This window comes from Cyprinodon tularosa, unplaced genomic scaffold (genome assembly GCF_016077235.1).
Source record: "Cyprinodon tularosa strain WSP-4 unplaced genomic scaffold, ASM1607723v1 ctg608, whole genome shotgun sequence".
Lineage (NCBI taxonomy): Eukaryota > Metazoa > Chordata > Actinopteri > Cyprinodontiformes > Cyprinodontidae > Cyprinodon > Cyprinodon tularosa.
The window spans coordinates 13,208-34,719 of NW_024039350.1; the positions used below are offsets into that span (position 1 = coordinate 13,208).

Below are 21,512 nucleotides of genomic sequence, written 5' to 3' on the forward strand. Positions count from 1 at the left end.
AAAAAGAAAACAAGCTTGACGGGAAACTCCAGGCATGGACACAGGCTCTAGTGTAGGACGTCACAGAGAGGACAAAAGCGGCAAACTGATGTGACTAAATGAAATAAGACAGTGAGGGTGAGGTGGACGAGTCGACAGACGCCTTTGGGTCAGGACGGGACAGTTAGACAAGAAGTGGACGACTGAGTCTACCTGAGGAAGACGGGGCCCTTCTGAGTGAAGAGACTGTCAACAGGACAGGGGGGGACAAAGTTAATTCCTCATCCGTAAGCTGGGTGTTTATTTAGATCAGCTCAGGATAAAAAGGTGGTTATAAATTAGATAAATGTGACACAAAAAAAACTTCCTGAATTTTTCTCAGTTGCTTTACATTTCAATTTCATTTTAATCTCGACTAAATGTTCTCATTCTTTAGCCAAAAATAAATCCCCAAGAATATACACATAGAAAAGGTATTTTAATTGATGAACAAAATAAACCCTTTCATCTAAAATATTTAAATAAAACAGTAAGATAGATACAAATTTAATTTAAGAACCTCAGAAATGCACGAAGACTTGCATAATTCTGAAAAACCAAAAAAACTAAACTAAAAATGTAAAATAAAATGGGTTTTTCTTTTACTCATTGCATAATTTTCAGATTTAATCTGAATTCTCAAAGTCCTTCCTATTTTCTTCTCTAATAAAAGATAAAATCTTAAAAATATGTCAAACATTTTGAAAATTACAAACAGGATTAAAATAACTTTAAGGTGAAAGAATTTGATCATCTGATTTAAGGTTTGAGTTGATAAAAAAACAACAAAAAAGTTGAATAAATCAGTTTTTAAGCTGCCCTGTTTTTTTTTTCTTTTTTTCCCCCTTTCCCTCACCACAACTTTCCTCATTCATATCTTTACTTGCTTCCTGCAAAACTACAGGCCCATCTCAAACCTCCCCTTAAATGCGTTCTTAACAATGACCGTTTGCTTTGATGTCTTACAGTTAGGTTTCCGTGCCAACCACAGTACAGAGACTGACCCGATTAGGGATGGGGATCGTTAACATTTATTGATATCGATACCTTTATCGATACTCCTTATCGATCCGAGTCTTTATCGATACCACTATCGATACTTTTCTGTTATTTGGTGGAAAGACGATGCAACAATATTTTTTAGCAGAACTGGTATTGCTTTTATTGCTTAACAAGTGAGCTCAACAAAAACGTTTCTAGCCTTCAATAAACATGGCTAATGTAATAGGCCACTTCGAAATGACATAAAACTAACTAGAATATATTTTCACAATTGTTGGTTAATTTATTGTCTACTGTCACTTTTCATCATGTTTTTAGTGATTAGGAAAATATTTAACAAATAAATAATTGTATTTTAAATTAAATGTAATTTTTAATAAATGTTGGCATCAGTAGTTTAATTATACGGTATATTCTAAAATAATTAGAGCAATATACAACTGTATTACTCATGTTTCTCGCTAAAAACTCAATTTCCCTTTTCTTTACGTTACACTTGAACACATCATGATAACCTAATTGTCGTTTTACTGAGCCAATCTGAACACATCATCATGCAGCACGTCTGAAACTTTATTTACTTTTCAAGCTAACTAGCTTGTATGCTTCCGATTACAACACGAATTTCACAATTACTATTTTTTTACTGACCGGTCAAGCTACAAAGTCTGTGTGCGCGCTTACCAGTGGTACTCTGAGTGGATGATGAAGACGGGCCCCACTGTGGTGCGGCGGCAGCAGCAGGAGGAGTCTTTTCTGTTCAGCCATCCTCGAGTCGCGAGCAAAGTTAAGTGCCAGACTTCACTTGTTTTACTTTTAATATCTGTTTGCTTACAATTTCATTCCAAAATATTGGTGGTCATGCTGCAGTGATTGGATTGATTTGATTTAAATGCTGTGACGCGACTCGAGGGACACACAATTATGTTACAGGACCTCCGGGAGAAAAAAAAAAAAAAACGACCAGACTCGATAGTGGTATCGATAAGCCCAAACGTTATTGATTTTCGGGTTTTGAAAAAAGTGGAACCGGGTCCTTGATGGAACCGGGTTTCGATCCCCATCCCTAGACCCGATTAAGGTGTTTTGTGACATCCGTATAAATTCAGACCATGGAAGAACCACAGTGCAGATATTATTTGACCTCAATGAAGCATTTGATACTGTTGATCACTTGATTTGACTACAGTGCCAGGAAAACTTGGTCGGCCTTTCTGATACCGCTCTGGTCTGGTTTAAATCCTACCTGAAGGGTAGGGACTTCTATGTGTCAGTATGGAACTTCAGAGACCAGAAAAACCACACGTAGAGTTCCTAAAGGCTCCATTCTGGGGTCCCTTCTATTGAATATCTACATTATCCCCTAAACTCAGATTATAGCAAAAAAGAACAGTTACCATAAATATGCAGACGATAACCAGCTTTACATGAAAATGTCACCAGGTGACTATGAGCCCATTGGCTAGATGCTTATAACAGATCAATAAGTGGATGCAACATAATGTTTTTTCCAACTAAATAAAAACAAAACTGAGGTAATAATCTTCAAACCAATCAAGGAGAGATCCAGCTTTACCTCACCGCTTCAGCTAGTACAGCTAGAAACCACTGATTATGGCCAAAATCTTGGTGTCATGATGGACTCAGTAACTCCCTTTACGTGCCTTTGAAGGTTCAGGTCTGAGTCAGCCTGTTATAACATGAAGATCATTTGCAGGATTAAATGACTAATGCATAAGCAGGAGCTAGAAAAACTTCTCTCTAGAACTTAGAAAGTAGAGAACATTCTAAGTTCAGCCCAGTTCTGAAGTCCTTGCATTGGCTCCCTTTTATTTAGAGAAAAAAACCTTTAAATCCTTCTGTTAGTAAATAAATCACTGAATGGATCAGCACCAAAATACATACAGATTTGTATAGACTGTAAAAGTGCTGAAAGCCTGAGTTCTTTTAAGTCAAAGTTAAGACCCTACTTGTTTAGAGCTGCTTTCGACTCTTTTCTGAGTTTAAATGTTAACTGATATATTACTAGTTTAAGGTTGTGGTCAAAATGTTTTACTACCTGCTTTTATCTTTATTTGCAATAGTTCTGCTCCTATTTTTCTTCTATTATATTATTTAATTTGTGTAAAGCACTTTGAATTGTCCTTGTACTGAACTGTACTATACAAATTAACTTGCCTTGCAGACTTTCAGCATTTGGGCCATTTTAATGTTCTTCCAGAACTTTACTTCAACCGTAGCTAGCCTAAATTATTCCCATAGAGAAACTCACACAGTTTTTTAGGTTTCCAGCTCAGCTCTCTTAGGCCATCTTGGGTTGTTTCTAAAACCAGACACACATTTGGTCCCAATTCCAAAAGAATTAGTGTGTTTCTTTAAGGTTCTGATTCCCCGGCCCTCTACCAGAGACTTTAACAAACCATGAACAACTAAAATCAGAAAAATAAGCCCTTATTTACACTACCCTTTTGAAATCGTGTCAAGATCTAAGCGAAATAACTGTTACCTGTAAATGGCACACATATCTGAACCGGACTGCGACAGACCCAACCGAACCACGTACTAGTTCATCAGTAGAGCTAGGCTTGGTCCAGTTCTGGCTCAGTTCTTAGATAACAAAGAGGGCATGAGAAGAGCACGTCATCTCTTAACAGCCTCCCTAATCATAACATTTTTGACATTCATGAAAATACAAGCTTCCGTACCGATCCACACAACTTCCAGTGATGATTCTGCGTTGCGATGAACCTCAACTCCAGTTGTATTTTCCTGCGTCTGTAGCCCTGATTTGTTAGATCCTTTGTCGTATCCACTTCCCAAAAGCAGACTCCATCAGGTATATTCACCAAAGCCTGCCTTCTTCTCCCGACTCTCCACAAACTTCCTGAATGTTAAGGAACCGAGCTTGGCACGGTTAACTGATCCAAGCTCGGCACGGACCGGTTTTTTAGAGGGTAGTGTAAACGGGGCTCTAGTTTCTCAGGAGACTGCATTATTACATCCCATCAATAAAAATATAAACAAACAAGTATTACGACCCTACTGAACTTTATGTCCATGTTCAGTATCTGCCTTCTACCTAGTCTGGCCTTCTGCCTGAATCCTACCATCAATGCATTTTAGCATGGAGGAGGTCAACCTTTGCTTCTGCTGAGAGGTCAGGGAAGCCCTGGTGCCTTTTATAGCCTTCAGCTTGTCTGCCTTTTTAATTCAAGACTCGTTCTCTTTATACCCGGAAGATTCAGCTGGACCAGTTTGCAGTGGTTACTATAGTGATTTAAGGCATTGCTGGTTCCACTGGCAATGTGAGCTGGTACCAAGTCCTGCTGGAAAATTAGATAATCTACTGATGTGGGTGAGAAATCATAACAGCCTCTCCTGATGGCACTGTAGTCACGACTGACTGTAGAAATTTAACACTAGACTCAAAGAGAAGTTGATTTTCTTCCTCCAGACCTTTAACCTAAACCTTTAATCTTAAAAAAATTATCTTTGCAAAAGAAATTAAAGGACTTTGGAAAGATGAGCAAGAGTCTCACATAAGATGCTTCAAATATTCTCTGAAGTTCAGGTTTGGCTTCACACTGGCCAAGTCAGAGCTCACCATCATAGTGGATGATGGATCGTAACAGATAAAAACCTATTGGTCTGATTTAATCCTCCAGTTTTGTTTTAACAATATATATATAATTTAGGGTTATATTAGCTGTAAAAAATATTTTAAAAATCAATAGAGGATAAAAACAATCTGCAATGAGCCTCTCTGGTTGAATTGAATCTATAGAATATAAATTATTTTGATTCAAATTACAGAATTAAAAACGTATTTCTATTGTTATTCTTATTTAATAGGCCGATTCTGTTCCTCCTGATTTCTTTAAAGTTTCCATCAGGGAAACTTGATGCCTCAGCTTAGTGAACTTTTGTCAGCTGATGAGCCAATAAATCTGATGTTGAATTAAAGGCAGCAGGTCGTTTCAGTGAACCACGCCCCCACCTGTCAGTCAGGTGTGTCTCATTTAGCCAACCAGATAAATGAACCACAGCTAAATCTGCTGAGGCCTGAGGTGGAGGAGGGTCTATGTTGGGATGCAGCAGGATGAAGTGCTGAGGGACACTGACTCACCCCGGGTTGTAGAGCATCACAGTGGAGAGGTTCTCACAGGATTTGGAGAGATCCGTCATGGACAGGCTGAACGATGACAGGAGGCCGCTCTAAGGAGACACCAGAGTCACTACATTGCTCCGACTGAAAGCAAATCAAAGAACTCTGGACTCCCCTGCACTCACCTTCCGTTTCTCCCTTAGTTTGGCTGCTTCCTTCGGATGGTTGAAACGAAACATGTTGGTCCGGCCCAGCAGGATAACGGCTCCTAAACCACCAACAGAAGGTAAAACAAACGAAAACATCCAGATCCATCCGTTTAGAACTATACACCAAATCAGCAGCTTGAGATGCATGGAGACCTGAAAAAACCCAGAAGTATCACTTTAAAGGTGGTGCCTCACCTTGGTTGAGCTGCGACGGTGCTGTCACTTGAACCCCGTTAACAGAACACTGAGCTCCTCCGAGCGGCACCAGGGTAACCGTCCCGCTCTGGTTCTCAAACACACAGTGTGTGCTCTCCAGGTCCAGACCGTGCAGAACTGCAGGAGGAGAACAGAATATCTACAAAACAGAACTTGTACTGGACTTGGATTAATCAGGCAACAGGAGGGGGACTTACTGATGTCCTGCTCGGTGGATGCATCCTCTCGGCCCACGTATGTACGTCCCTCCTGAGGTCAAAACATAGAGACATGTCCTGAACAACCCAAACACCTCATACCTGATTGGGGAAATTCCTTCAAACTCATTTCAGATTTGAAACACTTTGTCTGGCATCACCTTAAGGTGATACAGGATGATGCCGGTGCTGAGAAGGTCGTCATCGATGCCGATGAGGTGTGGCAGCTCAGAGTCCAACACCACTCCGATTCCTTCTTTCCTGAGAGCCAGAGTTTCCTCCTGCAGCATCACAAACATTCACAAAAAGTTCTTAAATATTTAAAACTGAACCTGGTACATAATCCAGTCCAACAAATCGGAGTCTCACCTTTAGGATGTTCTGAGTCTCATTCCATTTGTTGGTCCATTCTTTTGTAAGCTCCAGAACCTGCGAACAAAAACCACCCAGAGTTTCAACTTGCAGTAGATTTAACGCTCTGGGATTGAAGTAACGACAACGGACCGTCAGTGTTGCAGAAATTTAAAACATAAAGAGCAGAAAGGAATTAAAAATGGAAAAACTGAAGGAAAACATAAAAACTTATTAATAAAAAATTATTTTCTACATGTTTAGTTTAAGGTTTGCCTTTACCCCAATTTTTTAAAACCCATACTTTTCGGATGAAAGTTCTTGCAGTGGCACACCTGTTTAATCAGCCTTTCATGTGAGGACAGCAGGAACTGTGCGACTTACCCTGGCCTCATTCTGGTGCAGCTTCTCCTCCATACTCAGAGCCGTGGGTGAATCCAGCAGAGCAATCTGAGGGTTCAAACACAAACGTGTTAAACTAGTACAAATTAACACACCTATTTGACCTCATTTTGTTTTTATAATCTCTGCCTCTAAAGAGCGAGTTTTACGATGCTGATGTTAATGTTAAGTGGATCCGTTTTCCTATTTACTTTGCTACTCAGTGTTTGGTATAAAAAAACGACTAATATATCAAAACTTATTGATATTTTGATATCTTTACACTAGTGCTTTATTTAACTGAATGAAACCCTTTCATGATGCTGGATGGAAAAAGTAGCTGTAAGTTTTCCAGAGGGCACTTCTCCTGCCTCCAGAACGCCTGAAGAACTGCTGAAAACATGTAACAGGAAGGTCAGCACCACACAGACGAAAATGGGATGAATTCTGAGATAAATCAGAAATATTAACAGGATGTTTTACCCCCCGGCTGTAGGGGAAGACAAAACAATAAATGGGTGATTCTAGACAGGGGCCAACAGGGGCCAGTGGCCCTGTAGAGCTGGTCTTGCTCCCTGTTCTGAAGACATGATTGCATATCAGTTTTGTTTTGTAACACTGACAACGATCTGGCACTCTGGAAAAAATATTGTGGAGAACCTCAGAGTTCAGTGCTGGGGCCATATACACATACATACATATATATATATATATATATATATATATATCCCCTGTTATTCAGATGATATCCAACTAAACCAGTTATTTGGAGTTAAATCTGACTTTCCACCTGGTTAGTTGGCATCTTTGCATTGTGAATTACCTGGTTACCCTGAACCAGCAGAGCCTTCAGACGTGCGATTTCAGATCGCAGTTCTCTGATCAGCCTGACGTTGGAGTCCTCGTTGATGGTAGGTTTGTTGATGATGTTCTTAGCTCGGTTGGCGTAACGCAGAGTGCTGAGCGTCTCACCGTAGTTCACGTCAGCAGGGGAGACGGCTGTGATGACAAGGCGATCAGATTTTTTTTCTAACATGGTCAGGGGAGTTTGGGATGGTCAGAGGGGGGTTTTCTGAGCTCACTTGCGATCATGATGGTCTTGGAGTTTCCACCCAGGCTGTCCTTCAGGAGCCACGTCAGCACAGAGTCTCTGTAAGGGACGAAGACGGACTTCCTCTTCAGATTGGTGTTTGCACTCTCCTGCGTCATATCAGCTGATTGGAACCAAAGACAGAAAAGCAAGTCAGAAACGGACCATGATATTCACCACAATCAGCAGCATTAAAGACGCTCATGTTTCTGACCCAGAGCAGAGATGACGTTTCCAAGTGTGACTAATGACTTATTGATGTTCCCGCCTTCCTTCAATCGGACGCCAGTGGCTCCGGTGGCATCGGCTCGTTCGCTGCCTGCCAGATCGACCAGATGAATCTTACTGACCGTTTCACTTGGCATCTCGGCATCAAACTTGGCCTAAAAGGAGACATTTACAAAACTTTTTAAATCAGCAAATTTTTAAACAACCAAAACAGGAAGAATATAATTCTTACTCTTTGTTTCATCAACCAGAATCTTAAAGAACAGAATCCATTTATCAGGCTCTGCATGGAAGCCTGACATTTGCTCCTTTCACTGACCTGTGTGAAGTTGATGGTGAAGATGGCGTGTGAGCGGCTGCTGACGTCATTCATGCCTGTACTGGCGGTCGTTCGGTTGATGTTTCCTGCCTCCATCAGCTCCTCCACATCACTGTAGTTCTGCACCAGGTGTTTGGACAGATCTGAGGTCAGACCAGAGCGACGAAAGATGTTAGAAACAAAAATTAAATAAATAAAAAATAGAAGAGAAAAAATAATCTTTTTATAAATCAAATCACCACTATGAGGAAACTGGATTTACCTTCCACATAGGGCCCGTCTTTGGGGTGCTCCCGTACTCTCAGGTTGTAGGTGTGGGTAGACTTCCTCCTCAGCAGGTCTCTCACCCTCTCATTGTAGATCTCCAGGTAGCTGAAGGATCGGACAAACAGAAGTTCAGGGCATCAGGCCTCACTGGATCGGAGTAAACTCCGGGTCACGTACAACTTTTTAATCTCGATCCGATTTTTTTTCCATGACACATTGACTGCGTATACAGAGGGTCCGACCTGGTAAGGTGAGCAGATCTGTCTCTGTCCCACACAAATTAAAACTATTTTCCACATTTGACCTGGACAGATTGTATAGGCCTATATTAAAAATATAATGGGAACCATGTTTAAAGAAAAGTAAAAACACAGCAATAAATACTGTGGGACAGCTTATATGCAGGCTGTGGCAGTGAGAGGTGATTCTCAGGGAAAGATCTGTGAAGTTGATCACAGTTTTCATTTTCCTTTTTTAATAAAGAGTAAACGCTGAAGAGCTACGCTAACCTGCTCTGTCTGCTCATTATTTGGAGTTTTTTAGGCTCAAAGAGGATCACTATTTTACTATATTGGTTTTCTGTCCTCCTGAAGTTTTGATTGTTGTTTTTTTCTTTCCTGTACCATCCCTAATATTTTTTTGTGAGGCTCCAAGGGAATCACTACTTTATCTTCTTTCTGTCCTCCTGAACTCTTATCGTGGGTAAAGTATATTTTTTATGTTTCACGCATTGTTTTTGCATGAGTCTGCCCCCCTTACTATATACGCCAAAACTGATTATTTCCCTGTGTGATTAACAGATTTTATTTAGCATTTTCCCCCAAACCAGACATGTTTTTAATTTGTAACCGTGTCTCTCTTCCTGTCAGACCCATAAGATTGCAGCCAAATTGTTCCTTAGCTCAACTAAAATAGACCTTTAGTCTATCTCAGTAAGTCTACCCAAGTCCTCTTGCAGGAAATTGTGTTGGGTGTGATCATCCCCATTGACTGCTAACGAGTGTTAAACTCCACAACCTCGTTCGACACAATCTTGTTGGTTCAGACACAAAATTGGATTCAGTGTGTTCAAGGCTGAACTGAGGGGAAACTGGACGTTTATTCATTAGAATTGATCAGGTTCTGATTCCGCCGTCTTTAGTGAATGAGACAAAGTAAAAAAGCTCAGTAGTCGCCATGATGAGGCCATGTTTTCTGGATCCCACAGCTCCACTTCTGAGAAAAACACAGACAAGAACTGAAGCTGCTAGCAGTCACTGAGTGAAAAATATAATTCATCAGAACAATGATTGACCAGCAAATGTCGGACTTTTGTCCATGTGTGCAGTCTTTAGTAGCATTGGTTAGATTGAGACTTCACTTTCAGTTTTGCAGATAAAAAAAAAAGAGAGAGAATGAATGTGTGGGACTAAAAACCACATCCAAACAATTAATGGAGCTTATGGATCACATCTGTGATGAAATCTATATATTTTTTTAAATCACCAGAGACTTAACAGTTCTAACATAAAAAAAGAAAGAAAAAAAGCCTCACCCTACAGGCTTTGTCCATTTAAGGATTCTTTTATTTTCTTATAAATCCTTAGATGGCCTCGTCCCACCCTGCCTCTATGAGCTTTTATAATGACACCATCCCACACTGCCAGCACACTGGGAGCTCCTTTTATAGCTTAAACCTTTTCTAAGGTGTCTGCTTTGTGTTTCATTGCTTACATATGATAGATGTTATATTGTATATAAAGTTGGCTTTGGCGATTCATTCACTGAGTCAGATATCCATGGACAGTTACTCTGCAGCGGGCAGACTTTAGAGGTGAGCTCACCTGACTTCTGTTCGGAATGAAGCTTCGTCCCATCGAGTCGTATCCGAGATTCGAGTGAACAAACCCTCACAGATCCTCGGGATGAGGCCTGCATCTCCCTGAAACAGAAGGGAAAACTCATCAGCCATTAATCGGGATCAGCAGGTAACTTCCTGTGATAGAAACTTCCCCCTCATCTCCTTTTTTAAAATCCTCCCACAATAATTTGGCCATGATGCTGATAAATATCTTTTTTTTGTTTTGTCCATCATCATTTCTACCTTCTATATTATTTGGATTCTGCAAATGAACTACCATTCAGGTTCTGCTGAATGTTCCTTTCTGCTAAAGTGGAGTTTTCCTTTCCTTTCCTGTCGCTGCATGCAAAGTGAGTGACAAGACACCATCTGCTCATCCATGCATGGATGATACTGACTGTATGGCATCAGGCCTGTTCTGTGCTGCTGTTATAGCAGTAGCTTAGCTACCACTGAGAGGAAGAGCTCACTGGATGAGCCCATCAGGAAGGACCGCTCTGTTCCAAGATGCTTCCTGGATCCTGGCAGGTGGAGTGAAACAACAACTAAAGCAAAAACAAAAACATGCATAAAGCTGTCCCAAAGCTGGGGAGCTCCTTCAGGAGAAGAACCTTGGGGCATCATAGAAGCATTGCCTTAGATCCTCCCTCTCAGCAGCAGGTAGACTTAATAACCACTCTGACTGGAATAAAATGACTATCCATTTCTGATTTTTGTAAATTGCTTTGAGACTATATTAGTTGTGAATGAGTTTTCCAGAAACAGAGTTCCTGCTGTTTGACATCAACACATCCAAAGTTGATGACACTGTTCCATTTTCAGGGAGCTGAGTCTCTTGAAGAAAATGCTGAACCTATGTTGAACCCCAGGTCAGGTTTCCAGATTTAACCTCAGCTCATGTAAGAGCAACTCCTCCAAAATAACAACCTGGTTTGATCAAATCAGAGGCACATGGCTGCTAGAGCCTCTAAATGAAAGTTTCCTTCAGAAATGATGGATAACCTTTATCTTTTATTGTAGTTTTATCAACAGCAAGATTATTCTTGTTTGTTTTTAGATTAGTAAATGGACTCATTCCAATCTGATTAAATTATCTCCCCTGCTGTCTGTTTGCAGAGAGGAGAGCTCTTCAGTAAACAACCGAAGCTTGTTTACTCCTGCTTATCAGAGTAAACAACAACATGTTCACTGAGGGTTCACTGAAGGACAGCCTGAGCAGAGAGCTGATTAGGCTGAAGGAAACATGAGGAAGCGCCACATGCAGTCAATCATCTCAGTTATTCAAACATTAAGATTAGGACATACTGAGACCTTTGACTCATCAAACAATCCAAAGAATGAATTTGGTCCATTGAACTACAAAAACATGTGGGTAAATCCCAGAAGGCTTAAAGCCATGTAAACCAGAGCCTAATAAGCTCCTGAACAAATGAAATGGACCATAAACAAGTTGATGGTTTATTGGCTTTTAATGTAGATCCACAAACTGAGCTTCCAGAAGGTCTTATCTCACTAATTGAGTGCTGTGTGCGTAAATATTAAAAGCTTCAAAGAACAAATGTCTCCTTAGTTTGTTTTTAAGAGGCTCAGTGACGGCATGAAGGACCAAAGAACACTTTACTGCAAAAAGAAATCAAATCTAAATAATTAATTTTTTTCTTAAAATAAGTGCATTTTTTCTTGAATTGAGAAGGTAAGTGAGACCCTTTGCCAATGGAACAAGACGATTTATACTTAAAATAAGAAAACACAACTGCATTAACTTATTTCATCACATATTATCTAATTGTCTTATTTAAATAGTAAAATACTCAATCCGTAAAATACTCAATCAGTAAATATACTTGATTTAAGAAATTTGTACTTATTTCTACGTCATTTTTGCAGTGTGAGTGAATGTTTTCAAGTGTATTTCCTCTAGTTTTATGAAGATAAGTGACACAATTTGCTGGTAGAAAAAACGATTTACGTTTAAAGTAAGAAAAAACTAAATTATCTAATTTCAGGAGAATAATATCTAATAATCTTATTTTAAGGCCAAAGATACAGATTCCATCTCATTTATCTGTTCAAATTAAGGGCCAATAAGACAAATACGGCAAATAAGCTTTCGCAGTGTTATTCCTGAGCCTGGGTGCCATCACCCTGATCTACCGTAATAAAAAACGGCACTCAATCATGAAAGTACAGCTGGTAGACTCTCTAAGCATTAGAGCTGGGATTTGGACAATTGGGGGGAAGACGATAGAGATTCAAGGTTCTCCATGTGGATCCATGAGAAGTGTAGATTTAAATCGGTTCAAGGTGTCATTTCTGAACAACTGAATGGAAACCTGTCCTTGGTTTGTTAATCTGTCCCTATTGTAAACTCTAATGAGATGATATTTGTGCTTTCAAAATAAACTGAACTAAATTAATATTCTGCAACGCAAAGGTCTGAATTAGATCCAAATAGTCCAGAGCAAATGAAAGGAACCAACCTGCTGTGAACTACAGTGTTAATCCATCACTATGGACTGGAGGTAACCTGCAGCCTCACACAGGCCAGACTCACACAGGAAGATTGTTTTATGCTCAGAAAAGACAAGGTAGTTTAGTCTCATTGATGAGAGGGACGTTTTTGAGGAGCCAAAATGAACTAAAAAGCTGTGGGTTGTTTGGCTACCTTTGTTTCTGATCTACCGCAGAAGGTGGATGGAACAAGAGAGGAGGAATGCAGAAGGATGTTTGAAACCTGGACACAGTGGATGTTCCAGCAGGATAAAGACTCCAAACAAGCTACCATCCACGCTGCTTTTGGCAGTTTTCTAATGACACTGCCACTTGTGGCCAAAACATTGACCTGCAGCACTCTTTAGCTCATTCTCGTAGTTCATGCTCCAGGTTTTTTTGTTTTGTTTTGTTACCTTACCTAGAGATGCCATTGGTGTCTGTGCTGAGCTGGATGCTGGTCACATCTGAGTATCCACAAAATCCATCTTGAATATAATGTTTCTACTGTTTGCTAGGTTGGACCCATTTAAAGGAATAGTACACCCAAAACATGATAAGCCTTCATTTTCTACTCACCCCCATGCTGAACAACACTCTGGAGTACTTTTTTGATATCTCAAATGCATCTGGAGATCTGAGAGACTTCTTGCTGTCTGCTGACATTCAAATAATGGAGGTGCCCAGCGCCCGAGGCAGAAAGGTCCATAAAAGTCCACAAAAAACGTGTCAACATTCCTCCATACTGCTCGTCCAATGTATTCCAAGTGTCCTGAGTGGGTAGCATCCAGAATTTACTCGAAACGAAGTAATTTAGAATGTTTTTAGAGCATAAACAGTAGTGTATAGGATTTCCTGAAAGCGCGCACCTGCGCGTTCATGAAGCTACGGAAGCCGGCAGACCAAACCAGATGAAAGTGCGCATTCAGCGTCTGCTCTGCCAATAATGCAAGCGTAGAAGAAGAAATGTGCTGTTTACCTGTGCAAAGAAAGTAACAACGAAAGAAAAATGTCTGAGGACTTCAGTGTTGAGGAAGAGCATGAGTTCTTTGCTGAGCTGAATGCGCACTTTCGTCTGGGTTGGTCTGCCGCGGTTTCCGTAGCGCCGTGAACGCGCTTTTAGGAAATCCTATACACTACTGTTTATGCTCTAAAAACATTCTAAATGGCTTCGTTTCGAGTAAATTCTGGATGCTACCCACTCAGGACACTTGGAATACATTGGACGAGCAGTATGGAGGAATATTGAAACGTTTTTTGTGGACTTTTATGGACCTTTCTGCCTCGGGCGCCATGGACCTCCATTATTTGAATGTCACCAGACAGCAAGAAGCCTCCCAGATCTCCAGATGCATTTGAGATATCAAAAAAGTACTCCAGAGTGTTGTTCAGCATGGGGGTGAGTAGAAAATGAAGGCTAATCATGTTTTGGGTGTACTATTCCTTTAACATGGACATGCTAGAAATCATATCCAAACAGTGAGGAAACTTCAAACCCACAGAACCTTCAGGGAAAATAGTCTACAGGCTTATAGATGCAGTGGCGCTGAACTACTGCGGAGTCAGTCTGCTAATCAATCAATGTTGTAGTCATAAAGGATTCTATTTTCTAAGAGACATTTTGCCAAATATAAAAGTCTATAGAGATATTTGAGAAGTTTAAAGGAGATTTAGTGTTTCAACACTTGGTCCTTCTCCTGGTAGAAAAACAAACTGATGACACAGAGATTTCTGTAAATAACAAACTCTTCCTCTCTGCTCTTATCTTTATCTGAAAACATGCTTGGTCCCTCAAACTCGAGCACTTCATCGAACAGACAGATCAATCATCTACAGATCAATCATTTTAACTCTCTGTCCAGCCACAAAGGCTCAACACTGCAGCCTTTAATGGACAACAGCATCTAGAAATATTCCATCATCTTACTGGAACTCCCATCATGGTGTAGGACTTCCCAGAGCCGGTCTGACCGTAGGCAAACACGCAAGCATTGTAGCCCTCGAAGGCCGCCTTCAGGACGTCAGAGCCCAAATCTCTGAAAACCTGAAGAAAAGGAAGCCAGATGTTCTTAAGAGTCATAGTTAAACCAAAGAGCGTATTAAACAAACACTACAAAGGGAAAATAAGCAGCTCTCACCTTTTCCTGAGAGACGAACAAGGAGTTCCTACAGTCCATCGAGTCATAGGAAAAGTCGTAGGTGAAGGTCTTGGTCCGCTCCCTCATCGAGTCTCCCAACACTCCATCTGGGATCTTCACATAAAATATACACGTTTTAAAAGTTCAAAACAAGCGAGTAGATTAGAACCATCTCAGAAACAAACAAACCTTCAGGTTGGTGATGCTGGTCTTGGTTCCTTCCATCTTGATGATGCATTGGGCAGTCAGGTCCAACTCCCTGGATCAGAAAGATCAGATAATCAGCTGGATTTCCAAGATGCACATCTAAGACATTTCTTTAGCGTCCAATCAAAACATTAATATCCAGCAAGTTTAGTCAACATTTATTGTCTGAACGGGGTAAGAGCTGCATGATGTAAGGAAATAATATTGGTGACTTGTGACAAAAAAAATCTTTAAACAATGTAAAGATCATTCTGCTTCAAGTTGGTTCTAGACAGTATTTGCTGCTTAGCTTCAGCACCGCTTTAGCCTCTGAATCTTTCCATGCAGCTTTAAACAAAACCACTTGAATTATCAACTACCATCTGGGGTAGGGCATCGGGAATCGATAAACCAGAACCAGTTCTAACATTTCAATTGAATTAGTTTACATTTTTTTATCTTTGATTCCTGGGGTTAAGGTTAGGGTTGCCTACAGATGCGCAGTCCACTGCACTGAAATAGAAGCTGCCTTATATCAGCGAAGAAGAATCTGCAGCAGTGTGTGCATAGCCATGTGTTTGTGATGCAGCAGTCGAAGGTGTGGCTTAAAGCTAGGTAAAGGACTAGTAGACTAATATATAATGCAAAGACAAAATGCAAATAATAACGCAAAGAAAAGCGCACAACCAACATAATCACTGTCTGAATCTGGATGGAGCCTAACTTTTGAGCCACTCCACCCGTGTTGTGCCAAGATAGGTTCCCTGAAGGAATTTGTTCCTCCTTTTAATTCATTGCGCAGCTTCTGCAGGAAGAGCAGAGCCTTTTTTATAGTTTCTTCCTCTTACCGTTAACAGATACCCGCCTTGTTCCTTAGACTTAGATTTTATTTTGTCATTTTGTATACACAAGTGTAAACTAAAAGACATTTTGTTAAGTACAGCTCTCTAGACTATTTCATTTTTTAAAGTGCAGGTAAGTGCAGGTTTTCTATGCACTCTGTACAGAATGAAAGGCACTTTAACATAAATCTAACAAACTTATTAATAATTTTAAGTCCATCCGTTGTTTATTTTAGTTCTTTGGCATCTGTTTCATATGATGAAGCCCATTAACTGAATGGCTGAGTTTGAAATGTAATTAGGGCTGAAACATCATTAATCAATTAATCATTAACTAGAGTATAGAGACTCTGCCTTTAACCAAGAGAGCAACCCTTTACCAAGGTTGCACAAAAGTTAAAAAACAAAAAAACAACATAGTAGTTAAGTTAAAGAAAAACATTTTCTTCCAGAACACGAGTGGCAATGTTTGAGTTTCACCTTGTTTAATTTCCAAAAAAGTCTTCTCTAAATAATCTTTTCCCATCCATTTATTAAGCAAAAAAAAAAAACAAACAAACAAAAAAAACAAACAAACGGATTAATCGATTTGCAAAATAATCATTAGCACCAGCCCTGAATGTAATCGTTCCTCTGTCCATTAAATGTAAAACATCACGTCTTTCACGTCTAGTTGAGTGGAGGTGAGTTGTTATAAATGACATTGAAGATATAAACTCTGTCAGGATGACTTCCTACTGCGCTGTGAAAAGAAAATTCACAGGATTTATATCAGAGCTAAAGGGTTGGATATTTACACACTGGTTGAAAAATAACTGTGACAAGTTATAGAAGGTTTTACACTAAGAAAGATATTCAAGGAATTAGATTTAATTTACAAATTCAGCCAATTTCATTCAGACAGAAGAAGGGAGGCTAGCTCATTTATAACATGTACATTTTTATGATTCTTACTCTTAAAAAATTGGAATTAAGAATCAATAGAAATCCGAATCAAAACAAGAAACCAAAAATTAAAAATGATGTGCAACCCTACTAACATTAAAACAGAGAGTAAACATTACAACTACTGTACACCAGCTAACTGCTCCTCATTAGCATGATGGCAGGACCAGGAAGGGATTTTGATCTAATGAATCTGTCAAGTTAGAAATACCTTTAGAGACTAAAGCCTGGTCTGCAGGAGCTCCTCTGGGATAAAACATTTAAGAATAGATCAAAACTATTACGTGAATGAAAGACAAAGTGTTTCAGTCCAGAATCGAATCAAAGCAAAACACAAAAAGACAGCCATGCCCAAGATATAGAGAAAGGATTAAAATTCCCCACTCAGCGCCACACACTGGGGCTTCAAATATTCCTCCTGTGGAAATAGCAGCATTTTAGTTTGAAGAAAACTGCAGAGTTTCCATTTGAAATGACCTGTTTGCCACCTTATTTGTTATGCATCATCAAGCCTGTCAGCTCCTGAGTTAAGGCACAGCAGTTCCAACACTTTCCCACTTTGCACACTTACATTTTCAAGAATTTATCGCCAGCATTTGGTCCCTTTCTTACACTGATATACAAACATTTATTAAAACCTTATAGTTAAAGCAGTGTAACAAAAGCCTTTTGGTTTTCCCATGCATTTTAAAATGCAGAAAAATCTTAAAAACAAACTCCATACTTTTTAAAGGACTGAACAGAAGTCACATGGGAGCTTTTATCTGACTGAAGGATTGGAAATTGAAAAAGTAGCTAAAGTTCATATGAATCTGCAAGGCTAGAGGTTGGGAGGAGTGGGAAGAAAATAATAATTTAAATCTAACTCATTAGTTTCAGACTAAAACCTGTTAGTGGTGTAAGGGAATTTTTTTCAGTCCAAACAACTTTCTTGTTGACTGAATCTGAATTAAAAGAAGTTTATGGGACTAAAATTCTGACTTAAATCACCAGACTTAAACTGGATAAAAATGGGACGGAAATATTTGACCATGGTTTCACTAAAATCAATGTACATTTTCATCAAAAGACTAACTCTTACTAAAATTTTGTCAAAATAACACCTTGTTAATTATCACAATTAACTTGTTTCTTAAAATATTTGTTTCTTTAAAAATGTGACAATTGATGCATTTAATCTCTCAGGGATGGCCTGACAATCTTTCCCTGGTTTTATTGAAGGCAACATTAGTTCCCTTTTATTTTTCTGAACTCCAGATAGTTTTCTACCTACGAAATGTGGTGCATGTTCACATTTCACCACAGTTTGAGAAAGCAAGTTCTGCTTATGTCTGTGGCAACCCTGATTACTTAAACCTGCCTTGCAATAGCCACATTATGCGAGCAAAGCATCCTTCTGGCAAAGCCCAGTAACCGACTGGATATGTGTCTAAGTTGAGTCCAAATAATGCATCCAACTCTGGCTTTTTTTTTTAGCAAGTTTTATGTAATACCCGTCCGATCTGCAGGATATTTGCTCTGCAGACAGATGCAGCTGCACCTTTGTTTGTTCAAAGACTCAAAAGCTCACATTGATATATAAGCTGCAGATGCACCAAAGCTTCCATAGCAGCTTCAGAAACACTCCAGATTATTTAATTTCTCTGTCAGCAGAAGACGAAACTACAACAAGACGAAAGCACATTATGTAAAGCTGTCACGGTGCAGTAAAAATGGGTCAAAAGTCACCGGTGTGGAGGCAACATTAGGCTAGGAAATGGTTTGGTTTCTATATAAACTCTGGCTCTGGAACCTGAGCCAATGTTTTCTTTATCTAAAGAAGTTCAGGGGAAATATCTCTAAATTAGTGCTGCAAAATGGAAGCTATTATAATAAAACTATTAGGGATTTGGAGGTCATGCTCACAGAGATATTTTTTAAACTCCAGAAAAATAAAATGAGATTTTAATAGTTTTTCCCCCAAAATGAACACTTTTCAATATATGTATTCTTTTAATATAAATTTCAAATAATACATGCACAACCCCTTAAAGAAAAAGAAGTAAAGATTAAAAAGAAATTGTGATCTATGTTATTAGACACCCTGAATCAGAGAGCATAACTGAAGACAGATGATCATGAATTATCTGAATAAATATTTAAATAACATTTAAATAATATTTAAAAATGTTTAGTTTTCTGATTTTGTTGTTTTTGTTGCTCAGGATAGGTTTGATTATTTATTGCAAATCATACAAATCACTTTACCTTCTGATTTATTGAACTAAAATTTTAAAAACTTTGGACTTATGGAAAACATGGAGCTGCTTCTTGGATCCAAAAGTTTCTTTTACAAAGAAAAAAACAAAACAAATGAAGCTGAGAGGAAGAAAACAGCCAGACCTAATGCTGATGAGGAAATGTTTCTTTTAATTAAATCCTCTAGTTATCTAGTGTGATCAAAAACTCCAGCTCTGTTCAAATTAAGCACACAAATCACAGAAGTTGGGGAAATATTTCACCAGACTATCATACTTTTCTTTAAGGTGCAACATTCAACACATTTGTTTGTTTTTTATGGTCCAATTAGCAATCGTTATTACGACAGCAGTATGAAGTCATGTAGGAATCAGTAATCAAATGTGAGGAAAAAGTGATAAACAGAATGTTAATTGATCACCTGCTGCCTCAAAGACAGAAAATAAACCCTCTGAAAGCAGAGTGTGCTTCACTCACCGCCTGTTAATCGGCCTGACCCGCACAGCCACTCGGACAGACGCCATGGTTCATCCCGCTGCAGCCTGTTCTGTCCCGGTCAGTCAACCTCCAGCTGCCCGCTCCTCTTTATACCAGCGGCTAGCTCCCAGGCTAACGGGGCATCAGGAGCCGCGGAGCGGAGGGGCAAAAGTCACCCAGATAACCGATGGAGGAGGTCAAACTATTCTGATAATAATGGGGGAGGAGATGGAGGACTTCCTGTTGGGATAAATGTTATCGAAGCCGCGGCACGGAGCTGCTCACATCCCCGGTCAGCGCTAGCTTAGCTCACACAGGTGCATCAGCTGATGAAAACATTATTGAGGTATGGAAGCTCCACAGGGACAAAAATGTATTCCCGATTGAATGGATAAAAGGATAGCGAAGAGGATTAGGGACACTGAAAAAAAAGTTGACTGATTTTTAAATTTTATTTCAGTTTAATATGGGGAAAAAGTCAGAATTCTTCTGACTTTTTTTCCTCAGAATTCTGACTTAAATTTCAGAATTCTGACTTTAATCTCAGAATTCTGACTTTTTTCCTCAGAGTTCTGACTTTTTTCCTCGAAATTCTGACTTTAATCTCAGAATTCTGACTTTAATCTCAGAATTCTGACTTTTTTCCTCAGAATTCAAACTTTTCTCAGAATTCTGACTTTTATCTTAGAATTAAGACTTTTTCCTCAGAATTCTGACTTTTTTCTTCAAATTCTGACTTTAATCTCAGCATTCTGACTTTTTCCTCAGAATTCTGACTTTTTCCTCAGAATTCTTACCTAAAGCTCAGAATTCTGACTTTTTCCCTCAGAATTCTGACTTTAATCTCAGAATTCTGACTTTAATCTCAGAATTCTGACTTTTTTCCTCAGAATTCAAACTTTTCTCAGAATTCTGACTTTTATCTTAGAATTAAGACTTTTTCCTCAGAATTCTGACTTTTTTCTTCAAATTCTGACTTTAATCTCAGCATTCTGACTTTTTCCTCAGAATTCTGACTTTTTCCTCAGAATTCTTACCTAAAGCTCAGAATTCTGACTTTTTCCTCAGAATTCTTACCTAAAGCTCAGAATTCTGACTTTTTCCTCAGAATTCTTACCTAAAGCTCAGAATTCTGACTTTTTCCTCAGAATTCTGACTTTTATCTTAGAATTAAGACTTTTTCCTCAGAATTCTGACTTTTTTCTTCAAATTCTGACTTTAATCTCAGCATTCTGACTTTTTCCTCAGAATTCTGACTTTTTCCTCAGAATTCTTACCTAAAGCTCAGAATTCTGACTTTTTCCTCAGAATTCTTACCTAAAGCTCAGAATTCTGACTTTTTCCTCAGAATTCTTACCTAAAGCTCAGAATTCTGACTTTTTCCTCAGAATTCTTACCTAAAGCTCAGAATTCTGACTTTTTCCCTCAGAATTCGGACTTTAATCTCAGAATTTTGGATCTTAATGTAGATGGGCACCATGAAAAAAGAGATGAGGGAGCACTCAGCTTCACTGACAAAGATGTGAGTTGTTTGGGAGGACCAGTAACACATTGGTAGAAAATGCAATTAGGCACATTTTTAGGTGCCAGAGAGGTCCTCGGTGATTATTTCATTAATGGAGGAGCAGAAGGTGATTAAAACAAGAGAGCTAATCTTTAAAACGGACATGGCTATGGCTTGATGCTGACATGTTTGTTAGCTGTCAGAAAACAGTGAGAATTCTGAAATTAAAGTCAGAATTCTCAGATTAAAGTCAGAATTCTGACTTTTTGGTCATAATTTACAGAAATAAAATTTGAAAATCAGTTAACTTGTGGCCCTAATCCTCTTCCGTACAAGGATGTCTGGATTCCTAAAGTCAAAGAAACACATTTTAAAGTTATAAACAAAATTTATCCTGTAGCAGAATTTTTAAGAAAAAGATTTGGTTTATTGGTGGATCAATGTTCCTTTTGAAATAATAATAGTGAAA

At 39.1% G+C, this 21,512-nt stretch overlaps 1 protein-coding gene across 10 annotated transcripts in view; it reads right to left on the reverse strand.

The window, feature by feature from the left end:
• Positions 1 to 19,890, reverse strand: part of kif16ba (kinesin family member 16Ba) — a 32,238-nt gene extending 12,348 nt beyond the window's left edge. For 4 of the 10 annotated variants that reach the window (XM_038307380.1, XM_038307379.1, XM_038307376.1 and 1 more), the window contains exons 1-18: positions 19,540 to 19,890; positions 15,041 to 15,110; positions 14,852 to 14,965; positions 14,641 to 14,757; positions 10,207 to 10,304; positions 8,379 to 8,488; positions 8,117 to 8,259; positions 7,784 to 7,952; positions 7,562 to 7,693; positions 7,303 to 7,478; positions 6,483 to 6,548; positions 6,117 to 6,176; positions 5,909 to 6,028; positions 5,748 to 5,799; positions 5,530 to 5,667; positions 5,311 to 5,393; positions 5,147 to 5,235; positions 193 to 225 (exon numbers count right to left, since the gene is read on the reverse strand). In XM_038307380.1, the coding sequence (XP_038163308.1) occupies positions 193 to 225; positions 5,147 to 5,235; positions 5,311 to 5,393; positions 5,530 to 5,667; positions 5,748 to 5,799; positions 5,909 to 6,028; positions 6,117 to 6,176; positions 6,483 to 6,548; positions 7,303 to 7,478; positions 7,562 to 7,693; positions 7,784 to 7,952; positions 8,117 to 8,259; positions 8,379 to 8,488; positions 10,207 to 10,304; positions 14,641 to 14,757; positions 14,852 to 14,965; positions 15,041 to 15,110; positions 19,540 to 19,586 (1,817 nt within the window). In that variant the 5' untranslated portion in view covers positions 19,587 to 19,890. The remainder of the gene's footprint in view (positions 1 to 192; positions 226 to 5,146; positions 5,236 to 5,310; positions 5,394 to 5,529; positions 5,668 to 5,747; positions 5,800 to 5,908; positions 6,029 to 6,116; positions 6,177 to 6,482; positions 6,549 to 7,302; positions 7,479 to 7,561; positions 7,694 to 7,783; positions 7,953 to 8,116; positions 8,260 to 8,378; positions 8,489 to 10,206; positions 10,305 to 14,640; positions 14,758 to 14,851; positions 14,966 to 15,040; positions 15,111 to 19,539) is intronic. The other 6 variants (XM_038307383.1, XM_038307382.1, XM_038307381.1 and 3 more) reach the window with 3 other exon arrangements.
• Between the last annotated feature and the right edge of the window lie 1,622 nt (positions 19,891 to 21,512).